The 22,988-nt window shown below is 48.4% G+C and overlaps 1 protein-coding gene across 1 annotated transcript; it reads left to right on the top strand.

Annotated features, from left to right (window-relative positions):
* The first annotated feature begins 8,117 nt into the window (after nt 1-8,117).
* On the top strand, nt 8,118-9,458 carry LOC138101675 (uncharacterized). The gene has a single exon (XM_068999448.1). The coding sequence runs from the start codon at nt 8,118-8,120 to the stop codon at nt 9,384-9,386; it is 1,269 nt and encodes a 422-aa protein (XP_068855549.1). The 3' UTR covers nt 9,387-9,458.
* Nucleotides 9,459-22,988: the final 13,530 nt, after the last annotated feature.

The raw sequence follows: 22,988 nt of genomic DNA, 5'->3' as shown, positions 1-22,988 counted from the left end.
TGTGTGTCCTTGAAAAAACGCTCTGAGAAGTTTGTCCGGTTTTTTTCCTCTCCCCCCTCTCAGGCTCAGTTGAAAGGCACAGAAACGCACAAAGTTCACTTCTGGGCATAGAGCAGCAATAGGGGATACACACGATAAAGTCACCCCAAGACACAGGGACAGAGAATTCAGTGGAAAGACTCCGAGAATTCTGCTCCCAGAGATCATTCATTCCTGCTCACACTGACCCTTGTAGAAAGGGGACATCGTTCCAGGCAGCCTGTACTGAGCATGTGGCTCCTGAGTGGGGTTTGTTGTTTAGGAAACCTGCTCCGGCTTTTCCATTCTTTCCTTGCAAACAGGAAAACTTCTCCTGGGGCTGTGTGCAGGCAGAGCCCTGAGGAGAGCAGGTGGCACATGGTGCGCTGGGCTGGGACAGCCAGCTGCAGAGCTCAAGGGAAGAAGCCCAAAGTGTCACAATGGCTCCTTGCCTTCCCATGCAACACCTGGGTCACAATGGTCTCCTTGATTCCATGAGGCCCCACTGTGTCACAATGGCTCCTTGGTTCCATCAGGTTCCGCAGTGTCACCATGGTCTCCTTTGATCCGCATTGTCATCATGGACAATTGGTTCCATGAGGCCCCGCAGTGTCACAATGGTCCCTTGGTTCCATAGCTTTTACGTTGTAACAATGGACTCCTTGCTTCTATGAGCTAGCCTGCTTTTTGCAGAGGTGTCTTTGGTTCCAACAAGGCCCCGCTGTGTCTCAGTGCACCCTGGCTTCCATGTGGATCTGGAGTATCACAAAGGCTCCTTGGTTCCACCAGGTCCTGCTGTGTCACAATGGGTCCTGTGGTCCCTGAGGCCCTCCAAAGTCATTGTGGAGGCTTGCTTCCATGAGGTTCCATTATGTGCCAGTGGTCATCTTGGTTCCAGGAGTTTCCTTAGTGTCACAATGCTCTCCATGCTTCCATTAGGCCCTGCTTTGCCACAATGGTCCCCTTGTTTCCATGAGGCCCCGCTGTGTCACAATGGACCTATGGTTCCATGATGTTGCGTGGTGTCACCGTGCTCTTCTTGAATCCGCAGTGTAACCATGGACCATTGGTTCCATGCAGCCGTGTCACAATGGGCTCCTTGATTCCATGATTCCCCACGGTGTCACAATGGAGCCTTGTTTCTAGGAGGTTCTGTACTGTCACAATTGCCTCCTTGATGCCATCAGCCCCTGCAGTGTCACAATGGCTCCTTGGTTCCATGAGGAACACAATAGCTTGGCATAAGCATTGAGCAACAGCTGCTGAACACACCTGGCAACATCTGCTTGCATCAAAAGAGGGCTTCAAGCTGACAATGGCACCAGCAGCTTCCATCTGCAACAGAGACCCAGGAAAGGACAGGCTGTGCCGGTTTGGACAAATGTGGAGGAAAATATCCTCTGATAGAAGGCAGGTTACACCCAGCCCTCCCCCACCAGGTTTTTGGAAAAAAGAACTTTCCTGGGAAGAAAGTGAAAGAGATAAAAACTATTTTTTTAACAAACACACAGGAAAAGGATAGCAATGCTAAATATTAAAAGCTCTCGCTGTGCAGAGAAAGCTGGGATAATTTGAGAGTCCTTCCGTGTTTCGGTGGGGTCTCCTGAAACATCCATAGACAGCGAGGCCCGTGCAAAGAAACAGGGAGCGATTCTTGAGAGAAGTTTCAGAGCTCTTTCTTCTCCAGCCACATGGGCGGGGCACTGCCAAAGAACTGAGCAATCACAGCACAACCAGGGCCCTCCTCGCACAAGGCAACACAAAATAAGCAGTGCTGAACAGGGTTAGGGCACATGTGAGCAGGGAGCAGGGAGACCCCCGTGCCCAGGCCATGCCTCTACCCCAGGGTCCCCTCTCCCATGACCTCATGGCAGGGGGGAGGAACCCCAACACTTCCGGAGGTGTAGTCTCTCTCCTCCTCCTTGCAGCTGGCTCATGGGCCCACATTCAGGGCCCCCACCTCGGGAGAAAATTCTCCCAATGTGCTCTGATGTTGAAAGAGTCAAGAAGAGAAGAAGGGAAAAAAAACCCCCGAAGTCCCAGGAAAACAAAGTTCAACTCTCCATCTCCTCCCAGAGAAAAGGAGCTGAAAACTGGCTAAAAAGAAACAAAGTTGCTTCCTCTGCTCTTGCTGCAAGCAGGATGCAGAGGAGTGTGTATGTGTGTCCTTGAACAAACGCTCTGAGAAGTTTGTCCGGTTTTTTTTCCTCTCCCCCCTCTCAGGCTCAGTTGAAAGGCACAGAAACGCACAAAGTTCACTTCTGAGCATAGAGCAGCAATAGGGGATACACACAATAAAGTCACCCCAAGACACAGGGACAGAGAATTCAGTGGAAAGACTCCGAGAATTCTGCTCCCAGAGATCATTCATTCCTGCTCACACTGACCCTTGTAGAAAGGGGACATCGTTCCAGGCAGCCTGTACTGAGCATGTGGCTCCTGAGTGGGGTTTGTTGTTTAGGAAACCTGCTCCGGCTTTTCCATTCTTTCCTTCCAAACAGGAAAACTTCTCCTGGGGCTGTGTGCAGGCAGAGCCCTGAGGAGAGCAGGTGGCACATGGTGCGCTGGGCTGGGACAGCCAGCTGCAGAGCTCAAGGGAAGAAGCCCAAAGTGTCACAATGGCTCCTTGCCTTCACATGCAACACCTGGGTCACAATGGTCTCCTTGATTCCATGAGGCCCCACTGTGTCACAATGGCTCCTTGGTTCCATCAGGTTCCGCAGTGTCACCATGGTCTCCTTTGATCCGCATTGTCATCATGGACAATTGGTTCCATGAGGCCCCGCAGTGTCACAATGGTCCCTTGCTTCCATAGCTTTTACGTTGTAACAATGGACTCCTTGCTTCTATGAGCTAGCCTGCTTTTTGCAGAGGTGTCTTTGGTTCCAACAAGGCCCCGCTGTGTCTCAGTGCACCCTGGCTTCCATGTGGATCTGGAGTATCACAAAGGCTCCTTGGTTCCACCAGGTCCTGCTGTGTCACAATGGGTCCTGTGGTCCCTGAGGCCCTCCAAAGTCATTGTGGAGGCTTGCTTCCATGAGGTTCCATTATGTGCCAGTGGTCATCTTGGTTCCAGGAGTTTCCTTAGTGTCACAATGCTCTCCATGCTTCCATTAGGCCCTGCTTTGCCACAATGGTCCCCTTGTTTCCATGAGGCCCCGCTGTGTCACAATGGACCTATGGTTCCATGATGTTGCGTGGTGTCACCGTGCTCTTCTTGAATCCGCAGTGTAACCATGGACCATTGGTTCCATGCGGCCTGGCTGTGTCACAATGGGCTCCTTGATTCCATGATTCCCCACGGTGTCACAATGGAGCCTTGTTTCTAGGAGGTTCTGTACTGTCACAATTGCCTCCTTGATGCCATCAGCCCCTGCAGTGTCACAATGGCTCCTTGGTTCCATGAGGAACACAATAGCTTGGCATAAGCATTGAGCAACAGCTGCTGAACACACCTGGCAACATCTGCTTGCATCAAAAGAGGGCTTCAAGCTGACAATGGCACCAGCAGCTTCCATCTGCAACAGAGACCCAGGAAAGGACAGGCTGTGCCGGTTTGGACAAATGTGGAGGAAAATATCCTCTGATAGAAGGCAGGTTACACCCAGCCCTCCCCCACCAGGTTTTTGGAAAAAAGAACTTTCCTGGGAAGAAAGTGAAAGAGATAAAAACTATTTTTTTAACAAACACACAGGAAAAGGATAACAATGCTAAATATTAAAAGCTCTCGCTGTGCAGAGAAAGCTGGGATAATTTGAGAGTCCTTCTGTGTTTCGGTGGGGTCTCCTGAAACATCCATAGACAGCGAGGCCCGTGCAAAGAAACAGGGAGCGATTCTTGAGAGAAGTTTCAGAGCTCTTTCTTCTCCAGCCACATGGGCGGGGCACTGCCAAAGAACTGAGCAATCACAGCACAACCAGGGCCCTCCTCGCACAGGGCAACACAAAATAAGCAGTGCTGAACAGGATTAGGGCACATGTGAGCAGGGAGCAGGGAGACCCCCGTGCCCAGGCCATGCCTCTACCCCAGGGTCCCCTCTCCCATGACCGCATGGCAGGGGGGAGGAACCCCAACACTTCCGTAGGTGTAGTCTCTCTCCTCCTCCTTGCAGCTGGCTCATGGGCCCACATTCAGGGCCCCCACCTCGGGAGAAAATTCTCCCAATGTGCTCTGATGTTGAAAGAGTCAAGAAGAGAAGAAGGGAAAAAAAACCCCCGAAGTCCCAGGAAAACAAAGTTCAACTCTCCATCTCCCCCCAGAGAAAAGGAGCTGAAAACTGGCTAAAAAGAAACCAAGTTGCTTCCTCTGCTCTTGCTGCAAGCAGGATGCAGAGGAGTGTGTATGTGTGTCCTTGAACAAACGCTCTGAGAAGTTTGTCCGGTTTTTTTCCTCTCCCCCCTCTCAGGCTCAGTTGAAAGGCACAGAAACGCACAAAGTTCACTTCTGGGCATAGAGCAGCAATAGGGGATACACACGATAAAGTCACCCCAAGACACAGGGACAGAGAATTCAGTGGAAAGACTCCGAGAATTCTGCTCCCAGAGATCATTCATTCCTGCTCACACTGACCCTTGTAGAAAGGGGACATCGTTCCAGGCAGCCTGTACTGAGCATGTGGCTCCTGAGTGGGGTTTGTTGTTTAGGAAACCTGCTCCGGCTTTTCCATTCTTTCCTTGCAAACAGGAAAACTTCTCCTGGGGCTGTGTGCAGGCAGAGCCCTGAGGAGAGCAGGTGGCACATGGTGCGCTGGGCTGGGACAGCCAGCTGCAGAGCTCAAGGGAAGAAGCCCAAAGTGTCACAATGGCTCCTTGCCTTCCCATGCAACACCTGGGTCACAATGGTCTCCTTGATTCCATGAGGCCCCACTGTGTCACAATGGCTCCTTGGTTCCATCAGGTTCCGCAGTGTCACCATGGTCTCCTTTGATCCGCATTGTCATCATGGACAATTGGTTCCATGAGGCCCCGCAGTGTCACAATGGTCCCTTGGTTCCATAGCTTTTACGTTGTAACAATGGACTCCTTGCTTCTATGAGCTAGCCTGCTTTTTGCAGAGGTGTCTTTGGTTCCAACAAGGCCCCGCTGTGTCTCAGTGCACCCTGGCTTCCATGTGGATGTGGAGTATCACAAAGGCTCCTTGGTTCCACCAGGTCCTGCTGTGTCACAATGGGTCCTGTGGTCCCTGAGGCCCTCCAAAGTCATTGTGGAGGCTTGCTTCCATGAGGTTCCATTATGTGCCAGTGGTCATCTTGGTTCCAGGAGTTTCCTTAGTGTCACAATGCTCTCCATGCTTCCATTAGGCCCTGCTTTGCCACAATGGTCCCCTTGTTTCCATGAGGCCCCGCTGTGTCACAATGGACCTATGGTTCCATGATGTTGCGTGGTGTCACCGTGCTCTTCTTGAATCCGCAGTGTAACCATGGACCATTGGTTCCATGCAGCCGTGTCACAATGGGCTCCTTGATTCCATGATTCCCCACGGTGTCACAATGGAGCCTTGTTTCTAGGAGGTTCTGTACTGTCACAATTGCCTCCTTGATGCCATCAGCCCCTGCAGTGTCACAATGGCTCCTTGGTTCCATGAGGAACACAATAGCTTGGCATAAGCATTGAGCAACAGCTGCTGAACACACCTGGCAACATCTGCTTGCATCAAAAGAGGGCTTCAAGCTGACAATGGCACCAGCAGCTTCCATCTGCAACAGAGACCCAGGAAAGGACAGGCTGTGCCGGTTTGGACAAATGTGGAGGAAAATATCCTCTGATAGAAGGCAGGTTACACCCAGCCCTCCCCCACCAGGTTTTTGGAAAAAAGAACTTTCCTGGGAAGAAAGTGAAAGAGATAAAAACTATTTTTTTAACAAACACACAGGAAAAGGATAGCAATGCTAAATATTAAAAGCTCTCGCTGTGCAGAGAAAGCTGGGATAATTTGAGAGTCCTTCCGTGTTTCGGTGGGGTCTCCTGAAACATCCATAGACAGCGAGGCCCGTGCAAAGAAACAGGGAGCGATTCTTGAGAGAAGTTTCAGAGCTCTTTCTTCTCCAGCCACATGGGCGGGGCACTGCCAAAGAACTGAGCAATCACAGCACAACCAGGGCCCTCCTCGCACAAGGCAACACAAAATAAGCAGTGCTGAACAGGGTTAGGGCACATGTGAGCAGGGAGCAGGGAGACCCCCGTGCCCAGGCCATGCCTCTACCCCAGGGTCCCCTCTCCCATGACCTCATGGCAGGGGGGAGGAACCCCAACACTTCCGTAGGTGTAGTCTCTCTCCTCCTCCTTGCAGCTGGCTCATGGGCCCACATTCAGGGCCCCCACCTCGGGAGAAAATTCTCCCAATGTGCTCTGATGTTGAAAGAGTCAAGAAGAGAAGAAGGGAAAAAAAACCCCCGAAGTCCCAGGAAAACAAAGTTCAACTCTCCATCTCCCCCCAGAGAAAAGGAGCTGAAAACTGGCTAAAAAGAAACCAAGTTGCTTCCTCTGCTCTTGCTGCAAGCAGGATGCAGAGGAGTGTGTATGTGTGTCCTTGAAAAAACGCTCTGAGAAGTTTGTCCGGTTTTTTTCCTCTCCCCCCTCTCAGGCTCAGTTGAAAGGCACAGAAACGCACAAAGTTCACTTCTGGGCATAGAGCAGCAATAGGGGATTGTAAGAGACGGTCCAAAGATCCCTCATCTGCCTCACGATCATCGCCGAGAACAGAGACTGAGCACAGGAGTCCTGGCCCTGCTGAGGTGGGATGTCTGCCGAGTGTTGCCTAGGGGTGTGCCCGCTGGGAACTGGTACGCATTCCTGAGGAAAATTAGTGCAGGTCGCAATGGACTGCGCCGTTCTTGCTGCCCAGGCGGGAAGGACTGCGCCGAAGCGGAAAGGAACGACCTGCCCTGCACACCTGTCCTGCACACCGGTCTTGTGCGTCTGTCCTGTACCTGTTTCCCAAAGCAACAGACTCCACAACAATGGCTGTAAATTTCCCAACCTCTTGGCCAGTTGCCCCTCGCTTCTGAAAAGGACTATAAAGGGACTCTCTGAAATAACCAAGTCGGAGAGATCTCCCCCACGGAAAGAAGACGAATCTATTGGCGGAAGACCACGAGGACTTCGTCTCATCCGTTGGTAGCTATTGCCTCCCCCCCCTCTTTTTCTTCCTCCCTACTTTGTCTCTCTCTCTCTCTCTCCCTTTCTCTCTTCTATTGCATTACTGTGTTGTGGGCACTTAATAAAGGTGCACTGTTTTGATTTAAACTGAAATTTCTTGTGTCCTTTTTACACTCTGAGATCTATAAACGAACCATCACGACCCCCGCTTGCATTAGCGGATCGTGACATTAAACTGGCGTCACGGACAGGATCTGACAGACAGAAGGGGTTGCAAGGTTGTGTGTAGTCTGTAATAGGGGAAGGACGTTTCACTCCAGCCGCACCTAGCCCGACACCCCAAAAGGGGTGAGCGGTGTCTAGAAAGCAAGGGGGGTGACTCGAATTTCCCGCAAACTGCACACGCCTGGGTGAAAAGCACCCCATACTCAGTTGAGGGCTCTGTCTTCAGATTTTTTGCAAAGGATCTCTTAGTGTAAAAGGAGGAACTGTGTTTTTTGGTGTGTGCATGAATTTGGACTGCTTGGTGTAGTGAAGAGACAACCATAAGTAACTTAAGGAGTACCTCCCAAGCAGATTTGGTCTCTTCACCCACCCAGGGAAGTGAAGGGAGACACAGCGAAGCTGTGTGTGTGTCGCAGTGTGTAATTAACTTTACCTCCTTGTGGTGGTTTTGATCCTGTCATAAAATGACTGAAAACCCCAGTGCAAAAGTTAAAGCTGCGTTTTATGCTCTGCTAGCAAAACATAATGCCCGGCCCTCTCCGGGAGGGGAAGAATGGGCTCAAAATAACTGGTTTAATTTAGATTATGTGACTGATAGAGTATATTCTTTACAACATGAGACTAGATTTAAATTTGGCCGAAATAAAACCATAATCTGCTCTGTTTTAGGGGCATGCCTTGCGGCAGCCATAGATCATCGCTTAAAGCGATGTACTGAAGAGAAAGCGATCATAGATTCCCTTCAAAGCCTAGTGGAAATTTTACAAAAACAATTAGATGAAGAAAAAAAATAAAAATCACTTGCTAGAGGCTGCTTTAAAAGAGGAATATTTTAGAAATTCGAAAAATGCTGACTCACCAAAAGAGACAGAGGAAAAGGAAACTCCTCACATTGACCAAATATACCCCCAAAAAGAACTAATACTAGTAAAAAATTGTAGAGAAAACTGCTGCCCTCGTGTGAGACCTCTGATTAAAACTGAATATAATTATATCAATGATGAAGATTTTGAACCGCATATCACCACTAAACAAATACCATACAGTGCTGTTGAATTAGCTAGATTAAAAAAGGAGTATGGGCGGCTTCCCCACGAATCTGAGACAGAATATGTCTTCCGAGTGTCTCTCACCGGAGGAGACCAAATTCAATTAACTGAACAGGAGGCCAGTGGATACTGGGGACATGGAGTTTTCTTGACAACAGGAGACAAACGTGGCACGTGGTCCCTGACTCAGCGTGCAGCCTTCTGGGCCGGGGGACTCAATCCTTTAGAAAGGGGAGACCCTTTAGCTATAATTGGTACCCCCGAGCAACTCCTAGAAAGTGTCCACAAAGCTGCCTGTTTGCAAATGATCCATGAAAGAAAATTAACTCCTGGATATGAATCCCCCATGCAATTACCTGTTAAACCTGCACTGATGACCCCTTTAATTCGAGGCCTTCCAGAATCACTCAAACCTACAGCAATTGCCCTTCAAAAAACCATAGCGGCTGTAGGTCCCGTAGAAAGGCTAGATAGATTCCTTGGAAACCCAAGCGACCAAACTGGATCTACCGATCCTGGGTTTACTCCCTATTCAACCCCCTCTCAGCCGCCAGGTTCACAATCGAATTCACCTGCGGGTGATCGCAAAGTTTGGACATGGAGTGAAGTTGCAAAAGATCTGATTGATTACAGTAGAAAATATGGACCTATAAAAATTCCAGAAGAAAAATTAGACAAAACAAAAGGTGTCAGGTACATTCGGGCTCCTCATGGCGAAAAGCCAGAGAATGTAAAACAGATCTCTAACCGTCAGCATTGGTGGTTATTAGGCATCAAAAAGGGGGTCCCCAGAGATGTGATGGATGGCTTACCCCTTGATAAATTGAGTAAGGTAGTGTCTAACTGGCACTGCCGAAAACCCGTTCTACCAAATCCATCAGTTCAACCCAGTGCACCCCTCCTCCCTCAGAATCTGGGCAGTGAGTCAGACCAACCACTCCCTCAAAGTCTGTGCAGTGAGCCAAAACAACCTCTCCCTCAAAACCAGGGAAACTAGACCCTCCGTCTCTTGTCAGTGAGCGAAGAGATGGAGCATGGGTATACCTGAGAAGGCTCACTAAAAATAAAAAGGGAGATATAATGATCACAGCTATTACAGGCCCTAAACGGACACCTGTAACTTTTCTAATTGACACTGGGGCACAAATTTCTGCGCTGACAAAGAAAGATGCCCAGAGATGTGGAATTGTCCCAACAAAGAACCGATATTGTGTTTTAAATGCCTTAGGAACGACAGAATCTATGAATGTAGCCCTAGTTAAGCTCATTTTACCTGGGGAAGAAAATCAACTCTCTATTAATATGGTGATTGGAGATATCCCAACCAATCTATTAGGGATGAATGCCCTCGTTGGGAGGCAGTGGGAGGACTCAGAGGGTCTCCTGTGGTCTTTTGGCACACCACGTTTTAACATCAGACTGCTCGAAGCCGCACCCTCCCTACCATTCAGCAAAGTAACTAATGTGAAACAATACCCCCTCCCCCTGGGTGCCAAAGAGGGCATCAAGCCAGTGATACAGGAGCTGCGAGAACAAGGAGTAATAGTTAATACTCATTCTCCTTTCAATTCTCCGGTGTGGCCAGTGCGAAAGCCTAATGGGAAGTGGAGGCTGACAATTGATTTTTGCAGGCTAAATGCCAACACAGACCCTCTCACAGCAGCTGTCCCAAATCTAGCAGAATTGATAACACTAATTCAAGAAAAAGCTCATTCAATTATGGCAACTATAGATGTCAAAGACATGTTTTTTATGATACCTTTACAGCCAGAAGACATGGACCGTTTTGCTTTCACATGGGAAAGACAGCAATACACTTTCACTAGGCTTCCCCAAGGGTACAAACATTCCCCCACCCTGGCTCATCACGCTTTAGCCCAGGAGTTAGAAAAAATACCCAAAGCTGACAATGTGACTGTTTATCAATACATTGATGATATCCTTGTGGGAGGAGATGAAATAGAAGAAGTGAGAGATACCCAACAAAGAATAATCTCCCACTTAGAAAGCCTTGATTTGCAAATTCCCTCAGAAAAAATCCAAAATCCTTCACATGAAGTGAAATTTTTGGGAATTTGGTGGAAAGGAGGTATGACATGTATCCCACCTGATACCCTAACCTCTTTAGATCAAATTAAAATGCCTGAATCCAAAAAAGATCTCCAACATGCTTTAGGATTATTAGTGTTCTGGAGAAAACACATCCCAGATTTTTCCATAATTGCCAGACCTCTTTATAACTTGTTAAGAAAAGGGATAAAATGGGAATGGAGTGCTTCTCAAGAAGAAGCATTGCAATTGTTGATTTTTGAAGCAACAGCTCACCAAGCCCTGGGCCCTATTCACCCTACAGATCCTTTCCAGGTGGAATGGGGATTTGCCTCTTCAGGGCTGTCAGTACACATATGGCAGCGGGGTCCTGAGGGTCCAACGAGGCCTGTAGGTTTTTACTCTCGTGGCTTTAAAGATGCTGAAAAAAGGTACACTACCTGGGAAAAAGGATTATTTGTGGTTAGCTTAGCTCTCATAGAAGTGGAGAAGATTGCACGACAACAACCAATTGTTTTGAGAGGCCCTTTCAAAGTTATTAAGGCAGTCTCTACTGGGACCCCCCCACCTGACGGGGTGGCCCAGAGGGCCTCAGTAAGGAAGTGGTATGCTCAGATTGAACATTATTGTAGCATCTTCTCAGTAACTGAAGGAGCTGTAAAAAATCTGGCAATCCAAGAGACTGAAAACTTGAGTAGCAGTCAGGACAAACCTGCCTCAGCCATCAAAGTAGCCCCTCCTTTTTCCCCCGAACAGTCAGCAAATTCTTGGTTTACAGATGCTTCTGCCAAGCGAAAAGGAAAGGTGTGGAAATACAAGGCTGTAGCCCTGCACACCTCCTCAGGTGAACGAATTATCACAGAGGGGGAAGGCAGCGCCCAAGTTGGCGAGCTGATAGCTGTTTGGAGTGTTTTCCAACATGAGGCACAGAATACTTCTCCTGTCTGTATCTACACCGATTCCTATGCTGTGTTTAAGGGATGTACTGAGTGGCTTCCTTTTTGGCAGCAAAATGACTGGGAAGTTAACAGAATCCCAGTATGGCAAAAGGAAAAGTGGCAAGAAATTCTAAATATTGCAAGTCAAGGGAATTTTGCCGTGGGGTGGGTAGCCTCTCACCAGACAGATGGAAATGCAGCAGGAGAGTGGAACAATAAAGCTGATGAATTAGCAAGACTAAGTCCTTTGAAAAAGGATCAGATTACAGAAGACTGGGAGCACTTATTAGAATGGTTGCATGTAAAAAAGACAACACACAGGTGCAAAAGATTTGTACAAAGAAGCCCTTGCTCGTGGGTGGCCTGTTACCAGAGAAATGTGTAAAACATGCATATCAGCTTGTGAACAATGCCGCAGACGGCTGGAAAGACACCCTTTGGAAGATGACCCTCTGCATTTAAGAAAGGGTAAAGGCTTATGGGATGCGTGGCAGGTAGATTATATTGGCCCCTTTAAAAAGTCAGGAGGTAAACACTTTGTACTGGTAGGAGTAGAGATTATATCTGGGTTAGTCCAGGCCGATGCCTTTAAAAGAGCTACAGGAGATAACACTGTCAAAGCATTGCAGGGATGGTTTGGAACTTTCCCAAAACCACAAGAAATTCAATCTGACAATGGGTCTCACTTTACTGCCAAAGTTGTACAGGACTGGGCAAAAAGTGAAGGCATTAAATGGACTTTTCACACCCCTTACTACCCTCAAGCTAACGGCATTGTAGAAAGGACCAATGGTCTCCTGAAACGACTTCTGAAACCACAGGAGGGAAACTGGGATGTTCGGCTATGGGAAGCTGTGAAAGGTGTGAATGATAGATGGGGGGTAAACGGGTGTCCTAAAATCACTGCCTTTTGCCCAACAGCTCCAAGTATAATTCCTTCATTACAGGGACCTAATGATCCTAAGAATCCTGCACACTACCCTGGACAACCTGTTTTGGTAGACCTCCCTACTGTAGGAGAAGTACCATTAGTGCTGAAAAGCCCTCTAAATAAATATGCATGGGTAGCCTCTGATGCCCTAGGGAGAGAGCATCGGATACATACACGCTGGATAATTCCATCATTCTAATTTTTTCTGCCTTTAGTGGCAGACTCTGTTTGTGTTTGCTTTTCACAGAAGAACTCCGAGGGACATAAAAGACCACATAAACCATGATAAAACTGGTGATACTTTTCTGCATCCTACCACAACACCATGGCCAAAAAGCAGCTGAGTGGCCATGGTCTGGTACTACCATTAGGTACACTAGTGCTCTAAGATCCCATCCTAGAGATCGTCGCCCAAACCCAGACACTGCAGTACTGCACGACTCTAAGGTATACCATTCAAATGAATGGGGATGGGACTCAAAAGATTGGACTACAACCCTAAATGGAACAATTGGTGAGAAAATTGAGGTAAGATGCAGAAAAGTAGAAGGACCTTTCTCCGGGAAAGCTTCCACCATTACAATCACCGGGAATTTTCTAAAACCAAATGGGAAAAGTGACCTGCACCCCAACATTACGGCCGAACTCTGCCCTACAACAGAGTGGGCGTGTAACACACAAACCCTCTTCATCCTGTGTTGTCGTCAGAAGAATGTCGGTAACTACAGCCTAGACCCCAGTACCAACAATGTCCAAATCACGAAGCTTTGCAAAAATGAACCAACTGACTGCTGGTATAACTTTACTCTAACTAAATCAGCCTATGTAACATGCAATTGGCAAAATAACCAGACAGATCAGCCAGGTTTGAAAGGTTTAACTTATAAATTCAAAATAAATGCTGTAGCAAAGCCCATACTAAGTGTAGTAATTACGTACCATGGTATAAGTACCTCCCTCGTACTAGATGACAAGAACAACGTTTTTCCTCCCTTTATGGTAACCCAAGGTGATGATGTTTCAATACGATGTAGACTAATTGGTAGATCTTTTACTAAACCTATACACAGTTATAGCATTGGACCTCATGACCGCGTTTTGTTTTGTGAAATTCAAAACCAAGATTGTTGGCTAAACTTAACTGATGTGCAATTTTCCCATAAAGTCATGTGTGGTAAAAACGATACAAAACACTGGGAAAAACTCAATGTCAATGTTGTAATACCTACCACCCAACCACCGGTTATGCTGAGCCCAAGAATTTTTAAAGTTGGACCATATACAATCAGGAAAACAGGCCAACAACAAATACTATTTAATCCAGCATGGTCTCTTAAACAAGTCAAATTGCTCATGCAAAACAATGTCTCAGAAGTTCAGCCAGCTTGTTCACCCTTTCTGCAAACTTCCTTCGAGGGGTGGACAACCTGGTTGCGAAAGCGAAACCCTTCTAAGAAACGAACGCAAAGAGACATAACCGGTGTCATGGGAACAGGATTGGGAATCTTAAATAGTATTGATTCAGAAGTATTAATGAATAAATTAATTGCCACAACTACAGATTTGACTAAAATACAACAACCACTGCAGTCATCCCTATTAGCCTTGGGAAGCCATCAGTGGTTGTTATCAAACATATTACCAAATTGGGAAAAGGTAAATGTGAATGACCACAAATTGATAATTGACGCACTCGATGCTACACAAAATAACATTTCTTTAGCTCTCAGCTGCATCCAGGCTCAATTATGGATGCAGTCAGTTGCTGCCTCAATTATAAGAGAAGGCGAAGAAGGCACTTTTCCTACTGAAATTCGGAAAATAATCTGGGACAGTGCCACTGATTTTGAAAGAGAATTCCAATCCTGGTGGAACTTAGCAAACTTTACCTACGATCCCCTCACAAACACAGCCACAGCCTTTGTACTGACTATACGTAATGCTTCAGTGCATCTGATATTCCCTGTCATTGCATTAGGGCTGAACCATGATGGAGCTGTTCTCTATCCTTTCGAGCATAGAGAATGGGCCCGTCAAATTGGTGAGAAGTGGCAAACCGTTAATTTAGAAACTTGTATTGTCCGAGAACAACAAGGGTTCATCTGTGAAAGTAATGCAATTAGAGCTCAAGACATTTGTTTAGATACAGAACAAAATATCTGTCATTTTGAAATTCATCCTAACGAGACTCCTGAAACAGTGCTTGTCTATATAGGTAATGGATGTGCATGCTTAAGAACTGCTTGTGATGAAGTATTTGTAGAAAATTTAGTAGTAGATACAAAAAATCATTCAAATTTTTGTGTTTGTAACTTTACTAAAATCATAGGATGTGATTTTTCATATTTAGCCCCAGTTACTTCTTATCATCTTTTACAGTCCAATTACACACTGATCCACCAATTATTGCCTACCCCCATTGGGATGAACCTTACTTTGGTAAAGCAATTGTTCCTTCACCAAGATTTAATTGAAATTTTGGAAAAGATCAAGAAAAATGGACAGAAAACCTTAGTAACTGTTCATCACAATGTGAAAGAAATACATCGTGTTCTAGAAAGGGTAAAGAAAGATGTTGAACACAGGTGGTGGGATACTCTTTTTGGGTGGTCACCTACTGCTACAGGTGTCCTGAACAAATTGTGTCATCCCATCATTGTTCTCTTGATTTTGGTTTTGATTGGTTTTGCTTTATCAGCAGTCTTATACATCATGAATTGGAGAATGATGAAACGGCTAACACAGCTTACATCTATAATAGATGTCCACAATTTAGCCAATACCCCATCCGCTGTAGACACACCCAAGGTTATTGACATGAGACAAACTACACGAGTATTAAAATAAGATGTGATAAAAAATTAGAGGTATTTTAATTAAAAAATTATATGTGTATTCTGATTTAAAATTATTCATTTCCTTCTCTTTTGTTTCCTTCTTTTTCTTTTCTTCTCTTTCCCTTCCTCTCTTATGTTCTCTACCCCTTTTCCGGGATATGCTACCAACATTGACGAGTCCTGAAGACTTCACAACGACACTACAAAATCGTGCAGATAGAGCTCTCCTGACGACAATCGTGAGTCACGGGGTGGTGTAAGAGACGGTCCAAAGATCCCTCATCTGCCTCACGATCATCGCCGAGAACAGAGACTGAGCACAGGAGTCCTGGCCCTGCTGAGGTGGGATGTCTGCCGAGTGTTGCCTAGGGGTGTGCCCGCTGGGAACTGGTACGCATTCCTGAGGAAAATTAGTGCAGGTCGCAATGGACTGCGCCGTTCTTGCTGCCCAGGCGGGAAGGACTGCGCCGAAGCGGAAAGGAACGACCTGCCCTGCACACCTGTCCTGCACACCGGTCTTGTGCGTCTGTCCTGTACCTGTTTCCCAAAGCAACAGACTCCACAACAATGGCTGTAAATTTCCCAACCTCTTGGCCAGTTGCCCCTCGCTTCTGAAAAGGACTATAAAGGGACTCTCTGAAATAACCAAGTCGGAGAGATCTCCCCCACGGAAAGAAGACGAATCTATTGGCGGAAGACCACGAGGACTTCGTCTCATCCGTTGGTAGCTATTGCCTCCCCCCCCTCTTTTTCTTCCTCCCTACTTTGTCTCTCTCTCTCTCTCTCCCTTTCTCTCTTCTATTGCATTACTGTGTTGTGGGCACTTAATAAAGGTGCACTGTTTTGATTTAAACTGAAATTTCTTGTGTCCTTTTTACACTCTGAGATCTATAAACGAACCATCACGACCCCCGCTTGCATTAGCGGATCGTGACAGGGATACACACGATAAAGTCACCCCAAGACACAGGGACAGAGAATTCAGTGGAAAGACTCCGAGAATTCTGCTCCCAGAGATCATTCATTCCTGCTCACACTGACCCTTGTAGAAAGGGGACATCGTTCCAGGCAGCCTGTACTGAGCATGTGGCTCCTGAGTGGGGTTTGTTGTTTAGGAAACCTGCTCCGGCTTTTCCATTCTTTCCTTGCAAACAGGAAAACTTCTCCTGGGGCTGTGTGCAGGCAGAGCCCTGAGGAGAGCAGGTGGCACATGGTGCGCTGGGCTGGGACAGCCAGCTGCAGAGCTCAAGGGAAGAAGCCCAAAGTGTCACAATGGCTCCTTGCCTTCCCATGCAACACCTGGGTCACAATGGTCTCCTTGATTCCATGAGGCCCCACTGTGTCACAATGGCTCCTTGGTTCCATCAGGTTCCGCAGTGTCACCATGGTCTCCTTTGATCCGCATTGTCATCATGGACAATTGGTTCCATGAGGCCCCGCAGTGTCACAATGGTCCCTTGGTTCCATAGGTTTGATGTTGTAACAATGGACTCCTTGCTTCTATGAGCTAGCCTGCTTTTTGCAGAGGTGTCTTTGGTTCCAACAAGGCCCCGCTGTGTCTCAGTGCACCCTGGCTTCCATGTGGATGTGGAGTATCACAAAGGCTCCTTGGTTCCACCAGGTCCTGCTGTGTCACAATGGGTCCTGTGGTCCCTGAGGCCCTCCAAAGTCATTGTGGAGGCTTGCTTCCATGAGGTTCCATTATGTGCCAGTGGTCATCTTGGTTCCAGGAGTTTCCTTAGTGTCACAATGCTCTCCATGCTTCCATTAGGCCCTGCTTTGCCACAATGGTCCCCTTGTTTCCATGAGGCCCCGATGTGTCACAATGGACCTATGGTTCCATGATGTTGCGTGGTGTCACCGTGCTCTTCTTGAATCCGCAGTGTAACCATGGACCATTGGTTCCATGCAGCCGTGTCACAATGGGCTCCTTGATTCCATGATTCCCCACGGTGTCACAATGGAGCCTTGTTTCTAGGAGGTTCTGTACTGTCACAATTGCCTCCTTGATGCCATCAGCCCCTGCAGTGTCACAATGGCTCCTTGGTTCCATGAGGAACACAATAGCTTGGCATAAGCATTGAGCAACAGCTGCTGAACACACCTGGCAACATCTGCTTGCATCAAAAGAGGGCTTCAAGCTGACAATGGCACCAGCAGCTTCCATCTGCAACAGAGACCCAGGAAAGGACAGGCTGTGCCGGTTTGGACAAATGTGGAGGAAAATATCCTCTGATAGAAGGCAGGTTACACCCAGCCCTCCCCCACCAGGTTTTTGGAAAAAAGAACTTTCCTGGGAAGAAAGTGAAAGAGATAAAAACTATTTTTTTAACAAACACACAGGAAAAGGATAGCAATGCTAAATATTAAAAGCTCTCGCTGTGCAGAGAAACCTGGGATAATTTGAGAGTCCTTCCGTGTTTCGGTGGGGTCTCCTGAAACATCCATAGACAGCGAGGCCCGTGCAAAGAAACAGGGAGCGATTCTTGAGAGAAGTTTCAGAGCTCTTTCTTCTCCAGCCACATGGGCGGGGCACTGCCAAAGAACTGAGCAATCACAGCACAACCAGGGCCCTCCTCGCACAAGGCAACACAAAATAAGCAGTGCTGAACAGGGTTAGGGCACATGTGAGCAGGGAGCAGGGAGACCCCCGTGCCCAGGCCATGCCTCTACCCCAGGGTCCCCTCTCCCATGACCTCATGGCAGGGGGGAGGAACCCCAACACTTCCGTAGGTGTAGTCTCTCTCCTCCTCCTTGCAGCTGGCTCATGGGCCCACATTCAGGGCCCCCACCTCGGGAGAAAATTCTCCCAATGTGCTCTGATGTTGAAAGAGTCAAGAAGAGAAGAAGGGAAAAAAAACCCCCGAAGTCCCAGGAAAACAAAGTTCAACTCTCCATCTCCCCCCAGAGAAAAGGAGCTGAAAACTGGCTAAAAAGAAACCAAGTTGCTTCCTCTGCTCTTGCTGCAAGCAGGATGCAGAGGAGTGTGTATGTGTGTCCTTGAACAAACGCTCTGAGAAGTTTGTCCGGTTTTTTTCCTCTCCCCCCTCTCAGGCTCAGTTGAAAGGCACAGAAACGCACAAAGTTCACTTCTGGGCATAGAGCAGCAATAGGGGATACACACGATAAAGTCACCCCAAGACACAGGGACAGAGAATTCAGTGGAAAGACTCCGAGAATTCTGCTCCCAGAGATCATTCATTCCTGCTCACACTGACCCTTGTAGAAAGGGGACATCGTTCCAGGCAGCCTGTACTGAGCATGTGGCTCCTGAGTGGGGTTTGTTGTTTAGGAAACCTGCTCCGGCTTTTCCATTCTTTCCTTGCAAACAGGAAAACTTCTCCTGGGGCTGTGTGCAGGCAGAGCCCTGAGGAGAGCAGGTGGCACATGGTGCGCTGGGCTGGGACAGCCAGCTGCAGAGCTCAAGGGAAGAAGCCCAAAGTGTCACAATGGCTCCTTGCCTTCCCATGCAACACCTGGGTCACAATGGTCTCCTTGATTCCATGAGGCCCCACTGTGTCACAATGGCTCCTTGGTTCCATCAGGTTCCGCAGTGTCACCATGGTCTCCTTTGATCCGCATTGTCATCATGGACAATTGGTTCCATGAGGCCCCGCAGTGTCACAATGGTCCCTTGGTTCCATAGCTTTTACGTTGTAACAATGGACTCCTTGCTTCTATGAGCTAGCCTGCTTTTTGCAGAGGTGTCTTTGGTTCCAACAAGGCCCCGCTGTGTCTCAGTGCACCCTGGCTTCCATGTGGATGTGGAGTATCACAAAGGCTCCTTGGTTCCACCAGGTCCTGCTGTGTCACAATGGGTCCTGTGGTCCCTGAGGCCCTCCAAAGTCATTGTGGAGGCTTGCTTCCATGAGGTTCCATTATGTGCCAGTGGTCATCTTGGTTCCAGGAGTTTCCTTAGTGTCACAATGCTCTCCATGCTTCCATTAGGCCCTGCTTTGCCACAATGGTCCCCTTGTTTCCATGAGGCCCCGATGTGTCACAATGGACCTATGGTTCCATGATGTTGCGTGGTGTCACCGTGCTCTTCTTGAATCCGCAGTGTAACCATGGACCATTGGTTCCATGCAGCCGTGTCACAATGGGCTCCTTGATTCCATGATTCCCCACGGTGTCACAATGGAGCCTTGTTTCTAGGAGGTTCTGTACTGTCACAATTGCCTCCTTGATGCCATCAGCCCCTGCAGTGTCACAATGGCTCCTTGGTTCCATGAGGAACACAATAGCTTGGCATAAGCATTGAGCAACAGCTGCTGAACACACCTGGCAACATCTGCTTGCATCAAAAGAGGGCTTCAAGCTGACAATGGCACCAGCAGCTTCCATCTGCAACAGAGACCCAGGAAAGGACAGGCTGTGCCGGTTTGGACAAATGTGGAGGAAAATATCCTCTGATAGAAGGCAGGTTACACCCAGCCCTCCCCCACCAGGTTTTTGGAAAAAAGAACTTTCCTGGGAAGAAAGTGAAAGAGATAAAAACTATTTTTTTAACAAACACACAGGAAAAGGATAGCAATGCTAAATATTAAAAGCTCTCGCTGTGCAGAGAAAGCTGGGATAATTTGAGAGTCCTTCCGTGTTTCGGTGGGGTCTCCTGAAACATCCATAGACAGCGAGGCCCGTGCAAAGAAACAGGGAGCGATTCTTGAGAGAAGTTTCAGAGCTCTTTCTTCTCCAGCCACATGGGCGGGGCACTGCCAAAGAACTGAGCAATCACAGCACAACCAGGGCCCTCCTCGCACAAGGCAACACAAAATAAGCAGTGCTGAACAGGATTAGGGCACATGTGAGCAGGGAGCAGGGAGACCCCCGTGCCCAGGCCATGCCTCTACCCCAGGGTCCCCTCTCCCATGACCGCATGGCAGGGGGGAGGAACCCCAACACTTCCGTAGGTGTAGTCTCTCTCCTCCTCCTTGCAGCTGGCTCATGGGCCCACATTCAGGGCCCCCACCTCGGGAGAAAATTCTCCCAATGTGCTCTGATGTTGAAAGAGTCAAGAAGAGAAGAAGGGAAAAAAAACCCCCGAAGTCCCAGGAAAACAAAGTTCAACTCTCCATCTCCTCCCAGAGAAAAGGAGCTGAAAACTGGCTAAAAAGAAACAAAGTTGCTTCCTCTGCTCTTGCTGCAAGCAGGATGCAGAGGAGTGTGTATGTGTGTCCTTGAACAAACGCTCTGAGAAGTTTGTCCGGTTTTTTTTTCCTCTCCCCCCTCTCAGGCTCAGTTGAAAGGCACAGAAACGCACAAAGTTCACTTCTGGGCATAGAGCAGCAATAGGGGATACACACGATAAAGTCACCCCAAGACACAGGGACAGAGAATTCAGTGGAAAGACTCCGAGAATTCTGCTCCCAGAGATCATTCATTCCTGCTCACACTGACCCTTGTAGAAAGGGGACATCGTTCCAGGCAGCCTGTACTGAGCATGTGGCTCCTGAGTGGGGTTTGTTGTTTAGGAAACCTGCTCCGGCTTTTCCATTCTTTCCTTGCAAACAGGAAAACTTCTCCTGGGGCTGTGTGCAGGCAGAGCCCTGAGGAGAGCAGGTGGCACATGGTGCGCTGGGCTGGGACAGCCAGCTGCAGAGCTCAAGGGAAGAAGCCCAAAGTGTCACAATGGCTCCTTGCCTTCCCATGCAACACCTGGGTCACAATGGTCTCCTTGATTCCATGAGGCCCCACTGTGTCACAATGGCTCCTTGGTTCCATCAGGTTCCGCAGTGTCACCATGGTCTCCTTTGATCCGCACTGTCATCATGGACAATTGGTTCCATGAGGCCCCGCAGTGTCACAATGGTCCCTTGCTTCCATAGCTTTTACGTTGTAACAATGGACTCCTTGCTTCTATGAGCTAGCCTGCTTTTTGCAGAGGTGTCTTTGGTTCCAACAAGGCCCCGCTGTGTCTCAGTGCACCCTGGCTTCCATGTGGATGTGGAGTATCACAAAGGCTCCTTGGTTCCACCAGGTCCTGCTGTGTCACAATGGGTCCTGTGGTCCCTGAGGCCCTCCAAAGTCATTGTGGAGGCTTGCTTCCATGAGGTTCCATTATGTGCCAGTGGTCATCTTGGTTCCAGGAGTTTCCTTAGTGTCACAATGCTCTCCATGCTTCCATTAGGCCCTGCTTTGCCACAATGGTCCCCTTGTTTCCATGAGGCCCCGCTGTGTCACAATGGACCTATGGTTCCATGATGTTGCGTGGTGTCACCGTGCTCTTCTTGAATCCGCCGTGTAACCATGGACCATTGGTTCCATGCGGCCTGGCTGTGTCACAATGGGCTCCTTGATTCCATGATTCCCCACGGTGTCACAATGGAGCCTTGTTTCTAGGAGGTTCTGTACTGTCACAATTGCCTCCTTGATGCCATCAGCCCCTGCAGTGTCACAATGGCTCCTTGGTTCCATGAGGAACACAATAGCTTGGCATAAGCATTGAGCAACAGCTGCTGAACACACCTGGCAACATCTGCTTGCATCAAAAGAGTGCTTCAAGCTGACAATGGCACCAGCAGCTTCCATCTGCAACAGAGACCCAGGAAAGGACAGGCTGTGCCGGTTTGGACAAATGTGGAGGAAAATATCCTCTGATAGAAGGCAGGTTACACCCAGCCCTCCCCCACCAGGTTTTTGGAAAAAAGAACTTTCCTGGGAAGAAAGTGAAAGAGATAAAAACTATTTTTTTAACAAACACACAGGAAAAGGATAACAATGCTAAATATTAAAAGCTCTCGCTGTGCAGAGAAAGCTGGGATAATTTGAGAGTCCTTCCGTGTTTCGGTGGGGTCTCCTGAAACATCCATAGACAGCGAGGCCCGTGCAAAGAAACAGGGAGCGATTCTTGAGAGAAGTTTCAGAGCTCTTTCTTCTCCAGCCACATGGGCGGGGCACTGCCAAAGAACTGAGCAATCACAGCACAACCAGGGCCCTCCTCGCACAAGGCAACACAAAATAAGCAGTGCTGAACAGGGTTAGGGCACATGTGAGCAGGGAGCAGGGAGACCCCCGTGCCCAGGCCATGCCTCTACCCCAGGGTCCCCTCTCCCATGACCTCATGGCAGGGGGGAGGAACCCCAACACTTCCGGAGGTGTAGTCTCTCTCCTCCTCCTTGCAGCTGGCTCATGGGCCCACATTCAGGGCCCCCACTTCGGGAGAAAATTCTCCCAATGTGCTCTGATGTTGAAAGAGTCAAGAAGAGAAGAAGGGAAAAAAAACCCCCGAAGCCCCAGGAAAACAAAGTTCAACTCTCCATCTCCTCCCAGAGAAAAGGAGCTGAAAACTGGCTAAAAAGAAACAAAGTTGCTTCCTCTGCTCTTGCTGCAAGCAGGATGCAGAGGAGTGTGTATGTGTGTCCTTGAACAAACGCTCTGAGAAGTTTGTCCGGTTTTTTTTCCTCTCCCCCCTCTCAGGCTCAGTTGAAAGGCACAGAAACGCACAAAGTTCACTTCTGGGCATAGAGCAGCAATAGGGGATACACACAATAAAGTCACCCCAAGACACAGGGACAGAGAATTCAGTGGAAAGACTCCGAGAATTCTGCTCCCAGAGATCATTCATTCCTGCTCACACTGACCCTTGTAGAAAGGGGACATCGTTCCAGGCAGCCTGTACTGAGCATGTGGCTCCTGAGTGGGGTTTGTTGTTTAGGAAACCTGCTCCGGCTTTTCCATTCTTTCCTTGCAAACAGGAAAACTTCTCCTGGGGCTGTGTGCAGGCAGAGCCCTGAGGAGAGCAGGTGGCACATGGTGCGCTGGGCTGGGACAGCCAGCTGCAGAGCTCAAGGGAAGAAGCCCAAAGTGTCACAATGGCTCCTTGCCTTCCCATGCAACACCTGGGT

The sequence above is a fragment of the Aphelocoma coerulescens genome, unplaced genomic scaffold (genome assembly GCF_041296385.1).
Source record: "Aphelocoma coerulescens isolate FSJ_1873_10779 unplaced genomic scaffold, UR_Acoe_1.0 HiC_scaffold_39, whole genome shotgun sequence".
Taxonomy (NCBI): domain Eukaryota; kingdom Metazoa; phylum Chordata; class Aves; order Passeriformes; family Corvidae; genus Aphelocoma; species Aphelocoma coerulescens.
Note: the sequence above shows the minus strand (reverse complement) of the source record. Positions and strands in the feature narration are given on the sequence as shown.

Coding starts and splice junctions, on each gene's coding strand:
- LOC138101675 (XM_068999448.1), top strand. CDS start 8,118: ATGAAGAAAAAAAATAAAAATCACTTGCTAGAGGCTGCTTTAAAAGAG.